Source organism: Scophthalmus maximus, chromosome 5 (genome assembly GCF_022379125.1).
Source record: "Scophthalmus maximus strain ysfricsl-2021 chromosome 5, ASM2237912v1, whole genome shotgun sequence".
Classification (NCBI taxonomy): domain Eukaryota; kingdom Metazoa; phylum Chordata; class Actinopteri; order Pleuronectiformes; family Scophthalmidae; genus Scophthalmus; species Scophthalmus maximus.
Window position 1 is genome coordinate 8,280,922 of NC_061519.1, and position 13,174 is coordinate 8,294,095.

Here is a 13,174-nt window from a genome sequence, read left to right on the forward strand (position 1 = left end):
CAACCTCCAGCAAAACCACATTCCACTACACAGCAGATTACAACTCATCAAAAGGGAGGAATACTGTATGGCTGCATGGAATATAGCTGCATGTATCAAAAATCTGAAAACCAAACCAAACTTTATAATCAAGCCCATTCGCAAAATGTGTGGGGGTGTGAATAATTTAAATAATGGAATACATAATTAGTCTTACATGTAAGATTTATTATGGGGCAATCAAATGGGAGGATAAACAGATATTTACACATGTCTGATATACTATATGAGATTGATAAATGAGTGAGCACAGTTGCACAACCAGGAAACAACAGATCAAATGTCACACTATTTTTCAGACAAACAACACCAGTCCTAAATGCTGAGGATGGAAAAGATGTTAAATATACAAGCTGCTGTATAAATGTAAAATATGAAAATGGTTAATAGACAAGTCCCTATTAGTATCACAGGGGACTGAAAAAGTCATTGCCACTTATTTTATTGCAGGGTGGTGATGTGTCTGTGTGTTAAGTGGCTTCACTATGACACACTGACAAAGAGAGCACAAGCATGTCTTTGAAAGCGGACGAGAGATGCCACAGCAGGAACAGACCTGCCACTGTGAAACATAGCACATGTACCTGATAGACTGAACAGTGCCAAAACATCACAGTTTGATTCTGACAACCAGAGAGACTGTAACATTTTCCCCATTCAACTGAACCACTTGGAGACACAGCCGCAGCTCCCTCTTCAACACTAATCTAACTTTAATTGGCCCTGTGATCATATCTGAATGATGAGCAAGGAGTCACAGTAAATATGAAACAGGAGCAGAGAAGGTGTCTGTGCTTCACCTTAACCTTAAATGATTTGTGCACCCTGCCTATCCAGTCAGTGACAGCTACAGTATATCATTCGTGTTCTACCAGTGTGACCAGGCAGAATAAAGTTAAGGGAATATGGAGGGATGTAACAGAAAGACGTTAAAGAAAAGGACACAAGGATAAAAATCATATTAAAAAAATCAAAATAATCTGCACCTGTAATTAACCTTTAAATCAACATATTAGAGGCATGATAGCCTGACATAAAGCACTTCCATACTGTACCAGACTGACCAGGGAGTAACGACTAAACACAAGTTATTAATATCTTTACAGGCAGCCATGAAAACATGCAAACACAAAGTACTCAAGAGAAAAAAGATGAAATAGTGGCTGAAAGATGTTGAGCATGTTTTTCCATAATAATTTAATGCTTAGCTGCATTAAATTATTTAATAATAATTCAACATTTTGGACAATACACATACAATTTGTATGATGGAATGCTACATATGAAGCCAGAGATCAAACTAATTCTTCAAATTACCACCACCTCGACCGACCACAATAGTATATATGCAGTAGTTATAATATTGCAGTAATGTGATATTCAACACCACAACACCCACAGGGGGTGGCAGACAGGATGAAATGGACTGTGGAATGTTATTTCAAATGGCAGGTCTCAAGGAGAACAGGTGATGTTCGGGAAGTGACAGCACAAATCCTTCCCCAAGAAGCTGTCACAAACACTGAGGGGACACAGACAGCTTGCAGATTCTGACATAATGGTTGTACATCCAATCATGCATCCATTGGCGACGCCGCTCGTCCTTTGAGGGTCACTGGGGAGGCTGGGGGCAATCACAGCTGTCCGTTGGGCAAGAGACACACATTCACAACTGCGCGTCTCTGGACTGTGGTAGAAAAACCAGAATACCTGGAGGAAAGCCACACAGGCAGGGGGGAGCACGCAAACAGCAGGTTTGAACCCAGAACCTTCTAGCTGTGCACATACGAAAATAAACTTGTGAGCCCAGTACGATTGTCTGGTGGGAGATAAGGACTGCATTCACAATTAGCTGGGTAAATTTGAAAATGCTTCTTTTCCTCCCCATTTTGGCTTTATGTCCACTATGCTGGCATTTTCACACCCAAATATTCTCCTGAGTCGATGAATGTGAAACAAAGAACATTTTAGTTTTAACAGGCTTAATTACAAAAAATATAAAAATGAAATTAGGTGGAATACAACACATATTTTCTTTAAATACATAGGTTTACTATAAATCAGGTGGAAAACTTGTATTAAATGACACCTTTTTAGCTCTCTGCCCTTAATAACTAAGTTAGTTTTTATTTGTGGCATGAATTTGGAAGCAACCACACAGACACCAAGGTAAAGTTGTGTGTAGCTTTCAGTGTTGTATACAGCACAGATATGTCCTGCTAGAATTCCTGAAAGTATTGACAACTGAGCTAATTTGTTGCTAATAGACGTCCACATGACTTTTATTGCCCAAAGGGATGAATGTGCAACTCCATTCTCAAGTGAATATGTTTTGCAAGAAACATGCACCAATCTCATTTTCTGTCACTTGTCTGAAGTTGGGTCACTATTTTCCAGCTCCAGCCAGACACATAAATATCTTGTAGATATAAGGCCCGAACCTATTTCACTAATAAGCCACCTGACCCCTAAGTCACATGCAAAAACGGGGTCTTATCTTCTCTTAGCTCTGTCTTGACAAACAGATCAGTTCTGTTGTAAAAAAAACAAACCAAAAAAAACTGTCACTATCAGTTAAGAACCAATTCCTAACTCAAGCCAATTCTGTTTTTCCATGATACTGAAAAAGCTATTCAAGTCTCTATTACATCACGGCGGTACTGTTGCAAATCCTTTTATATTAAGGAATTGCAACAGTTCCTTCTATATTTAGGCCTTCCCTATTAACTTGCTTGCAGATGGTCCAAAGAGCAGCTGCAAAGATGTGCAACCACATCACCCCAGCCCATTCCTCTCTTCATTGGCTCCGTCAGGGAGTCAGAATTCAATTTAAGACTTTGCTGATTGCTTTCAAGGTTCTCAATGGTCAGGCCCAATCTTATATCACAGACCTTATTCACTGGCACTCAGCTCCTAGGTCTCTTAGATCTGACAACAAATCTCTTGTGTGTCCCATGGTCACGACGGAATTGCAAAGGTGACAGGGCTGTTGCAGCTGCTGCTCCATGACTGTGCAACCAGTTGCCGTTAGAAATTAGATGTGCCTCCTCTATCTCTGTTTTCAAATCTAGGCCATAGGATATATGTTTTTATCCGGTAGCCTTTTTGGCCCACTAAAGTATAGTCTTTGTTTCTCGTAATGATTTCTTTTCACTTTGGTCAGATTAAAATGTCTTTAAATGTGCTATTGAAATAAACTACCCACTAAAAATTGATTGTAACTGCAATTTCTATTTTGCAATAATTTTCTGAAATTCTTAATCTTGCCATTATGATTCTGACAGTTGCTGTTTTTCATTTTGAAAGACAAAAAATGAGTTTTTCCATTATATGTAAACTGGTGACAGTGCTTTGCATTTAGTATGGGTAGGTCTATGCTGCTCTCTGCTGGAAAACACTGAAATGCAATACACTTTTTCAATTCTTCTCAAAGTTGAGATTTGATTTGAACATGAAAATGTTATGGCATGAAAGAAAAACTTGGATAATTGTCTATCCTAATTGATGGATGGATGAAGCTATCCCGATGGTCACTCCCATCAGGATAGCTTCATTCATCCATCTATCCGTCCATTATCTGCAGATTTTTTGGGATTGGGTAGCGGTGGCAGCAACATTTTTCAGATCCTCCTGAGGGATCCTGAGGCATTCCCAGGCCAGATGAAATATAACATCTGTTGAGATTTTCTGTGTCTACCTCGGGGTCTCCCGACAGCTGGACGTGCCTGTAAAAGTCAAGTGGAAGGTGCCCAAGAGGCACCCTGATTATACCCCTGAACCACCAAAAAGTTAGTATAATAGTATAATAGGACGACAGTGATCACTTGGAACAATTCTGTATTGATTTGCAGTGACCCATAACAGAGCCCCTCATTGTGGGGGCCAAGCTTTGAGGCCTGTCCCAATCTCTCAACGGCACACATGAACCCGCCCGCTTGTATAGAATATATTGAAGGATGACTCATTTCCACAACTCTGTAACAGAGCCCCAGTGGATTTTGCACCACTGACCTCTCAAATGTGTATTTATCTTTGTAATGAAGAGTTTATGCACTGCATCCCTACAATAATATATTGGTGACAAAGTCAGATTATGTCCGGCATTGATATTCTCAGTCGGAGGAAGAGTTGCTCTTGAGTTTTTCCTTCATCATGGTCATCAAATGTGAGCTGTCGACCTCAGTGTCCGACATTGTTTTCTGATGTCTTTCTTATAGATCTAAATGCAGATGACACTTTAGTGCCTAACAACAGCCAGATGAGCAGTCTGTGACTGAAGCTCCTGCCATCTGTGCCCCAACGGTAACCCTCTTTCATTGTCAATTAGTTCTTCTCCTCTTACTGCCTTGATACAAAATCTGAATCAACAGGAGCTACTCAGCATTGCATACACACCACAGAGCATGAATGGATGTTAATTGCTTAATGGTACCATGTAGTGCACCTCCTGTGGAAGCATCTGAATAGACCCATCTGTATGTGATTATAGTGTATAGCAAGGCAGCTACTTTTGTCATTAAGATGACGTTTTTAGGGAAATAGCAAGCTCGTATTCCTTAAGGAAGTTCTTAACTCTTTGTTCACAAACAAATTGATTAGTATTTATTTTGATATTCTACACAGTGTGGAGAAAGTGTTCAGAGTAAAACATGTAATGGTCATGTACAATACAACTGCAGGTTTAACATCATTCTGCAGCATTTCATGGATCTTGTCAGGTACATCACTATGCTGAATTATTCATAATTATAAATTTATCATAATTAATTGTCTGGTTTGTCCTACCTTTCCTCCACCGGGCTGGTACTTGATGTTGTCAATGGATCCGATCTTGGAGCGGACGTTCTTCAGGTCTGGCGTTGGGGCGTTGATAGGCCGGGGGGTTCGATGAGCGCGAGGCACTGCAGGCTTCTTCTCTAGCGGGACCTGCTTGGGCACAGGGGGTTTGGTGATGACCCGGCGGCGATGAGCGCCGTTGGCGTCGCCATTAGTGGAGGCAGCCGGAGTAGCAGGAGTGGTGGTGGAGGCTGGGCGAGGACGGGCTACAGAGTAATGACAACAAAAAAAAACTGAATTAGGCTTAGACCATTTGTTTTGTAAATTCTCAAAGCTGTACTGTAAATGTCAGTCACAATAACGTATTTTTCTCTTGTAAAGTGAGTAATAGCAACAATGAGATGTAGAGTTCAAAGGGGGTTATAAGAGTAACCATGCAACTGTATCATATACAGTTCAAGTAAACTATGGTTGGTAAAGAGGAAGGAAGGGGAAATGGTGGCCTTAGTTACTCATCTATACTTTGTTATGGGGAAGTGGAAATAACATTATATTCATTGTTCACTTAAACACCTTTAATATTCATGAATAGATTATGTCCAAAACTTTTATTTAATTTTAGTGACAATCCTCAAACAATGATAGTACTGTGATAGAACTTTATTTTCCCTTAGGCATCTGTGTCTGTTCTCTTTGTTTGTTACCTGTGGTCTTGGGTTTCTTGGCCTCCCCCGTCTTGTTCTCAGTCTTGTCATTCTTGTTAACTGTGTAGGAAAGACAACACAGAAACTAAACAACACTGGTAGCCTTTACCAAATGCTTCATCACTGCTGGCACATTGCCCCTGTTTAACTATGAGGATGCAGGTAGTTTTAACAAAGCGATTTTGCTGCTGTGAGAACAAGCACCAGGGTTGCACTGAAGTGAAGTTTGTTTTGTAGACTGAGGTACAGTGCCAGTCCACCTTGCTGCCACATGTACACAGACCAATGTGTGACATCACGGTGGTCTGCCACTTGACTGTACTGTGCATTTTTGGGAGTAAAAGCAAATCTAGGGGACGAATACCTCCCTTTTAGTTTTGGATGATAAAACAGGAAAATAATGTACAGAGCAGATATACACAGTATGTATGATGTAGCAAACTATATTATTTAAATCATTTAATTAAAGTTAGACAAAAGTTTCACTGATCAATATTTATTATTATTATTATTATATTATTATTATATTAACTGGATTAACAGCACATAATCTGTTCATTCTCACTGCTTTCATCAAACCTAGTCCCAAAAGCAGCAGCAGCTGTTTTTGGTGAAAAAGAAAGCTCAAAATGAATGCTATTATCTATTATAACAATGCTTTTATTATATTATCTGTGTGTGTTACATGTGATAGAAGGCTGTTTGCTATGGCATCTTTCCAAGAGTTCTTGATCCCCCAGTGGCTCGACAATGAATGGATGTTTTATTAAATATTTATTTATAAATATAATTTATATATATCATTTAAAAAAAATTAAGTTGTAAAAACGTGGCTGCGTGGCTGTCAATCCAAAGTCTTGCCATAGTCACGATTTCTTGTCTGAAAGAATACTGTGGTTCACATACTGTAGTAGCTATGTTTTTTACTGCTCAACTGTTCAGGAGATTAAATGGCCTTCGGCGAGAATGTGTTACTTGCTGTCAGATCAACAGTGAGAAATTTCACTGTTTATAGAGATGTGACAGTATGTCCAAACAGCTGCTGGGGCAACAGTCGCAAAAATAATGGGGTTCACTCATGCAACTTTAAGGAAATATGCACCTTGCAGTACGAAACATGCACCATGATAAATTAATCATATTCTCCGAGGATGCTGAGCTGAAGTGCACAGAAAGTAAAATTCATGTTTGACTAACAGCTCAGATTGAGCTCCCTCACATTATAGAGGTGAGATACTGTTTGTGATGTGATAAAAATATCAGTCTGGTGACTTTAAAAGCCAGCTCTTGAATCTGATGAACAGCAACATATGGTAGCAATTCAGTTAGTTTGTTGCCTTGAGTGGTAGCACTCTACAATGTGGGTCATTTCTCCAGCTACACTAGAGAGGTCACATTGCAATCATCCAGCCAAAGCAGAGTGGAGATACTGTCTGTGACAACAGTGTTCCTGTCAATACAGTCAGGTGAAGAGGCTGGGCAGACACTGATGCAATAGATGAGATGTGACAAGCTGTGTCAGTGTGTGTGAGTGAGCACATACCAGTAGCTTTGCTTGCAGCGGTCGGGGAGGACCCGTTCTTATTGGCAGCTGCACGTGGTGTGGGTGTGGCCCTTGGAGCAGGTGGGCGTTTCTCAGACAAACTATTTTCTGGAGTCTGTGAATAAGAAAAGAGATAGCAGATAAGCTGTTGGTATGCATTTTTGACAGTCTATGGGCATGGCTTTTTATGTTTAAGTCTGTTTGTACAGCAGGCTTGTGTGCACTGTTACTGCTGTATCAAGACTATAATATAAAAAGTCAATCGTGTAACCATGACATGAAAAAAATGAAAAACAAAGGGAGGCAAGATGGTGAAGACAGAGGTATGAAAAAACAGGAGGGGAGGAAGGAATGACTAAAGCAATGTCAGATTGATAACAATATTGGACTCTAGGTAGAAGAAAAGCAAATAGTATAGAGATTTAATGTGAAAACATGTTCATCTAATGAATCAAACATCTAAATCAGTAGTAACAAAAGGCCTTCTTCTATACAAAATACACCAGGTTCCAACTCACATCCTTGGGAGTTTAAAATTGTTGAGTTCAATGGGGGTTTACAATATGATCAATTTGCAATTATCACCACATAATTTTCACTGACATCCCTAATGAAGCTAATTTCTGGTGGGTAACCTTTCAACATTATTGAAATAATCTAAACTCAATGGTCTTCTAACAATAAGAATCTGTAAACGATGATGATTGCGAGATGTGGTCAACAGATACCAGTTAGGTTTCATTTGTCATTTGGACTGGATAAGAAAGGCCACGTGGTATAGGGAAGATGGTCAGCACTGAAGGTGTGGAGCTACCAGAAGGCAGGATGGCAGATATTAAGGATAGCTTTAGGTACCTAGTGTATCCCAAAGGCCAATGGGACCCATGATGCAGATGCAAGGAGGTCAGTCACATCCAAATACCTCAAGTGGATAAAACAGGTGCTGAGAAGCCAGATAAATGATAGGAAGAAGATCAACTCTAGGGCTGAACGATGTGCGCACGCAGAAGGGGAGAGAGCAGTGAATGAACACACGGTGACGGAGTAGAGACCTAAGCTCTCCTTCTGTTAGCAGTCTGTCTCTATAATGAGGATATAGGGTTGGTGGTGTTGCCTCGGGATGAAGCGACTGAAAGCTTTGCACAATACCTTCTTTTGTTGCACATCTCCCGGCTCAAACCCGAAATACTCCTGTATCATCGAATTGCGGCTTTTCTTCGGGACTAAATTGTCAAACGTTTTCTTCGGGCTCCGCGGAGGCCGCTTCGCTATTGCAATGTTATGCTTTGGTTTCACCCTTGTGTTGTTGGTGGGCATATACGCAGTCGCCCTGGGCAACTTCTGATTGGTGAGAATGACTAGTACATGCGCAGCACGGCATTTCTGATTGATGGTCATGACCCTGGGTCAGATGCACTGCATTATAACGTATTCTAAATTGCAGCCTTTTGTGTATGACTCTTGGAATCGCGGGATTGAAAATGATTAATCGTTCAGCCCTAATCCACGCTACACTCTACGAGTACCCAGCTGGAACAGTAAGCACAAGAAAAAACTCCTCATAATGCATGGATGGTTGGTTTCACCCAAGTCCAACACGCTGAGACCCTGAGAGAGGATTAGTGAGTGTCAGATTCAGGATAAAACAAGCAGCATCCATGAATACATCAGGAAGATGCCCCCCCCCCGGGATGAACTGCTAAGAGCACAGACAGTGTTAAGGAGGAGAAGAAAATATCCGGGAAAACGAAGTCACTCCAAGGGATGTATCATTTGCAGATAGAGTGGCTGACATTAAGAAAGAAAAGGCTCGAAGCAGAAGATCCATGGAGGCAGTGGTCTAGCACAGCAGACAGGACCCAAGGTGCAGGGTATTCAAAGATGCCCCTGAGACAATCCAGGACACAGTGACAGGGTGTAGGATGCAAGCTGGGACAGAGTACATTGAGGGAGATAACTCTTTGACTGGGATAGAGTAAAGAACATCTTTGCCAAGTTTAACTTCCCAAAGTCCCAACGGGACACACAAATTGAAGTGGTTTAGAAAAACAGGGCTAAGATACTGATCGACTTCAATTTCCAAACTAAAAAACAGCTGCCTGCTAACCGGCCAGTCATAATGGTAGTTGATAAGGAGCCGAACCAGGCAGTAGTGATAGAAGTTGCAATCCCAGCTGACAGCAATGTCAGAAAGAAAGAGCAAGAGAAGAAGGGCTGGAAGAACAATTAAAAAAGATGTGGACGCCCAACATGATCCCAGTGGTTGTAGAAGCATTGGGGTCTCTTAGCCGCCAACAGGGAGATGGGCTCCAGCAGATTCCAAGTGTACCACCTGATGACTCTGTCCAGAGGAGTGCAGTGATTTAAAAAAAAATACAATCGGTACATTATACTATGTGGAGCAAACTCACCTTGGCGGAAGCAGTTGCCATTGGCAGGCGTTTGGCAGCATTGGGTGTGGTCGCCTTGGTAACAGGACTTTTTTTATTAGCTGAGGCTGGGGTGGGGGAGGAGTGTTTGGTCGAGGTGGCCTCACCATTGGTAGAGAGGGTGGATGGACGGGGTTTGGTGGAGTTTGGTTTGGTTGCACCCATGTCAGGCTGGTGATTATGGATATAAAAGGAAGCCACAATAATATTTTTTTTAAAAAGAGAGAGGAGGGATGGTATGAAAGAAAATGTTGGAAAGATAGAGGAGAGATACAGGTACAGACAGAATAAGCAGAGGTAAAATAATTGATTGCAATGACAGCATGACATGGCAGCTCGAAAAGCAACCATAACAGGCAACACACAACAGGCCATAAATTATAATATAATATAGATGTATATTTAATATTGGATCAGCAATTTATAAAGAATTTAAAAAGCTAATAAGCAGTACATTACAGCATAGCAGGCCTCAAATATGATAAAATGTGATATGGAAATCTGGTCTCAGATATTGGACACATTTTTACACAAAAACTGCAAATCAGCACAAACACAAAACAAAAATGAAAAGAGATTAATTTGTGAACTTGAATGACCGGAGATGCTAAAAGTTTGGTGACATAATTAATACTGAACTGGACTTTACTGAATTGTACTGCAGCGTTTACTCCTCATGTCATCGTTTCACTAAAGCAGGGCAATATGGCCCCGTTTATTCAAAATCCAACAATACTATAAATTATGGAACAATTTCAAAGGATTTTGCTTTGTAGCGAGCCTGTCATTTTTGCGTGCATTTTAAAAATACAGGTTTTCTCTTACACAGCAATGGACTGTCAGCACCAGATGCTTCAGCTAAATAGAGAGCAGAAATCTACTTTGATATTTGGTTTCAGCATGAAGAACTGAAGAAAGAAGAATCTGTACACTGAGTGAACTATCACGGCTTCACCACCTTTAACCAGAGTCTTTCTTCAGACTGTAAATCTTGTAGGTGATTCAATTCACTCTGACACAAACCAGAGCCAGCTGGAGTCGAGCAGAGTCCTCTGCAGTCACAAGGTGTCCTCATAGTGTAAATTGTCATGCCAGGGTTTACTTTACTACTGTAACTTACTGCACTGCAACTAACTTACAATCCTTCTACATTACTTTTAGACTGAAAATACATGTGTAAGTGCATGTGTAGTAAAAGCCTGACTTTGCCCAGCCCTAACGTTAAGGGTTAGAGCAGAGAAGGGGGAAGAAGCTCTCTAAGCTGGTTAGCTTGAGAATTAAATGGAGCGATACACCATTGACCTCTGCCGCATGATCTCTGAATGTCATGCCTCTCTTGTGAAACACTGATACTCCGACAGAGCAGTATTAACGTTTCACAAGGAGGAATACATTGGATGGTGCAGCAGTTTATGCATTACACCCCGGATGTGCCAGAGTTCGCCACTTCAACCGTTGGTGGACGGGACTGTTTCTGTAACCACCAGACGCCCCGCCACCACCACAGTTTGTTGATCTGTATGCAGCAAATATCAATGGCAGCAGTGTGTTTGAGTATTCTGTGAGGGTGTGTGTGTGTGACCCACCTTGCTCTTGCTATCAGGGCTTGGCAAGGTCTTGCTGCCAATGCCTGTTGAGGACTTGGCTGTGCCTTTCCCTCCCTTCTCGTCCTTCTTCTCAGCCAGCTTCTTCTCCTCCTCCTTCCTCTCGTCTTTGTTGGTCTTCTCCGGCTTGTCCACCTTTTCGGCCTTTTCGTTGGCTTTGTTCTTCTCCGCATTTAACTTCTCCATCTTTTCCTCGTCTTTGAGAATCTTCTCAGACTTCTGGTTCTTGTCTGTTCCATTGTCTTTCTTCTGCTGCTCCTCTTTCTTGTCAAAAGCGTCAATCTTCTCTGGCTTACCGGACATGATGTCCATCTTCTCCTGCTTGTCCTTGTTGTCAGATTTCACTGTGAGAGAAAAGACATTGTCAATGTTAGCATATTTGATCAAAACCATGATAAGTAAATGTGAATTCAGACAAAATAGTGGAAGAAAAAAATGTGACTTGATTCTAATAACTGACTTTGTAAAGTGACTTTAATAACTATAACAAACCAGCTGGGTCGATTTAATTGTCTCCAAAGTGAGATAGTTGCAATGCGCATTTACACACGTCATCTCTCACACTGAGAGATGATAGGAAAATTACATTCTGTACTTTAAATTTGTTTTTTTAATAATCAGATCAGTATCTACTGCAGTCTTAGTGTTAAATCATTAGATTCTTCAGTGTAATATGGATGTGATTAGTTTACGTGAAACGTCTTAAAATGATGATAAGGTACTGTCAACTCAGTACCTTATCAAATTTAAAATTATTCTGCAGTCGCATGTCCTCGTAAAAATGCTGCTGATGTATTCGCCACTTGAGACATTTGTCCATCAACTTTATAGACTCTTGGTGAAAGTCCTTTAACTGCAGCAACAGGCGCAGCTGATAATCGTACTAGTCGTATATAACAGCTCTGTCTAGTCACCTGGATTCAGTTGCATCTAATACATCAAAAACTAGATGGTCAAACAGGTTGACACCTTGGTTTACAGAAAAAAACGTTCTCTTAAGCACACCTGCTGGAGAGTGGAACCCAAATTGAATCTTCACAACTGGACGTATAGATACTCTGTTCCACTGCTGAAAGGTCCTATATCTCTTGTTTAATAAGTTACAATAGTTTTGAGGAGGGATCCATTCTGTGTTGCTCTTTATTTTCGTTACTTTTGAAGGGTTGTTTTGGGAGTCCCTCCTTACCGGATCCAAGGGGTCTAAGGTCAGAGGGAGTTTTAGATTGTAAAGGCACACATATATATATATATATATATACAAAACATCTGATCAAGCTGATGCTAATACAGACTTATTATTTGCTGTTTTTCCTTCACAAAGCTTCACAGTGGCACCGACTTGTTTGATGAATGTTAATGTCCATGATTCCGAGATTCCTTGCAGTGTTTTGGTCCTGTCTTATTTTGATGTCTGACAGATTAAATTTGCATCAGTATCATCTATTTAATCCTCACAGCAGGGAAGGAACTGCAAATAAGTTATTAGTTAAGAAACTAGAGTAATTCCGTCCTCTAGATAGAAAAAAATCAATGATCTAGCCAAATAATCCAATACCCTTTCAGTACAAAGCAAGAACACATCATGTTCATTCAGATAAAAGCATGTAAAAACTGAAATCCACCCTGGGAGTTGTGGTTCTTACCACCAGAGACAAAGAAAACCCAGGTATTAAAAAGATACTCCACTAATTCTGGATTGGACTTCTATTATAGGATGTCTATCCTCAGTCCCTGTTTTCATTTCCTTGTTTTCCCGCTTTGTTCCTGGACTTGTTTGGACGTGAATTGTGTATAACTGGGCATGTCAATCAATCAACCGACTTCCTGTTAGCTCACCTACATACCTGAGAATCATCCAATCATCCACCTCCACCACACTCCTGCTCTACTTATACCCAAATTATTCAACCATGTTTTTACCAGATCATTCATCTTCATCATTCACAGTCACCTGCAGTGGATGATACACCTTTAATAATACCTGTCTGCAGTCCCTCAAGTCCACCACCTCCTGCCTGCCTGCTTTACCACATCCAGCTCTCCTCTCAGTACCCTGGATCTGGATCAGTTAACAACAAC

General features: G+C 40.8%; 1 protein-coding gene across 6 annotated transcripts in view; it reads right to left on the reverse strand.

The window, feature by feature from the left end:
- The window catches only part of map4l (microtubule associated protein 4 like), an 83,743-nt gene that overhangs the window by 13,362 nt on the left and 57,207 nt on the right, over positions 1-13,174 (reverse strand). For 5 of the 6 annotated variants that reach the window (XM_035635024.2, XM_035635025.2, XM_035635023.2 and 2 more), the window contains 5 exons: positions 11,078-11,439; positions 9,474-9,662; positions 7,063-7,177; positions 5,520-5,579; positions 4,825-5,081 (listed from right to left, as the gene is read on the reverse strand). In XM_035635024.2, coding sequence (XP_035490917.1) covers positions 4,825-5,081; positions 5,520-5,579; positions 7,063-7,177; positions 9,474-9,662; positions 11,078-11,439 — 983 coding nt within the window. The remainder of the gene's footprint in view (positions 1-4,824; positions 5,082-5,519; positions 5,580-7,062; positions 7,178-9,473; positions 9,663-11,077; positions 11,440-13,174) is intronic. The other variant, XM_035635026.2, reaches the window with a different exon arrangement.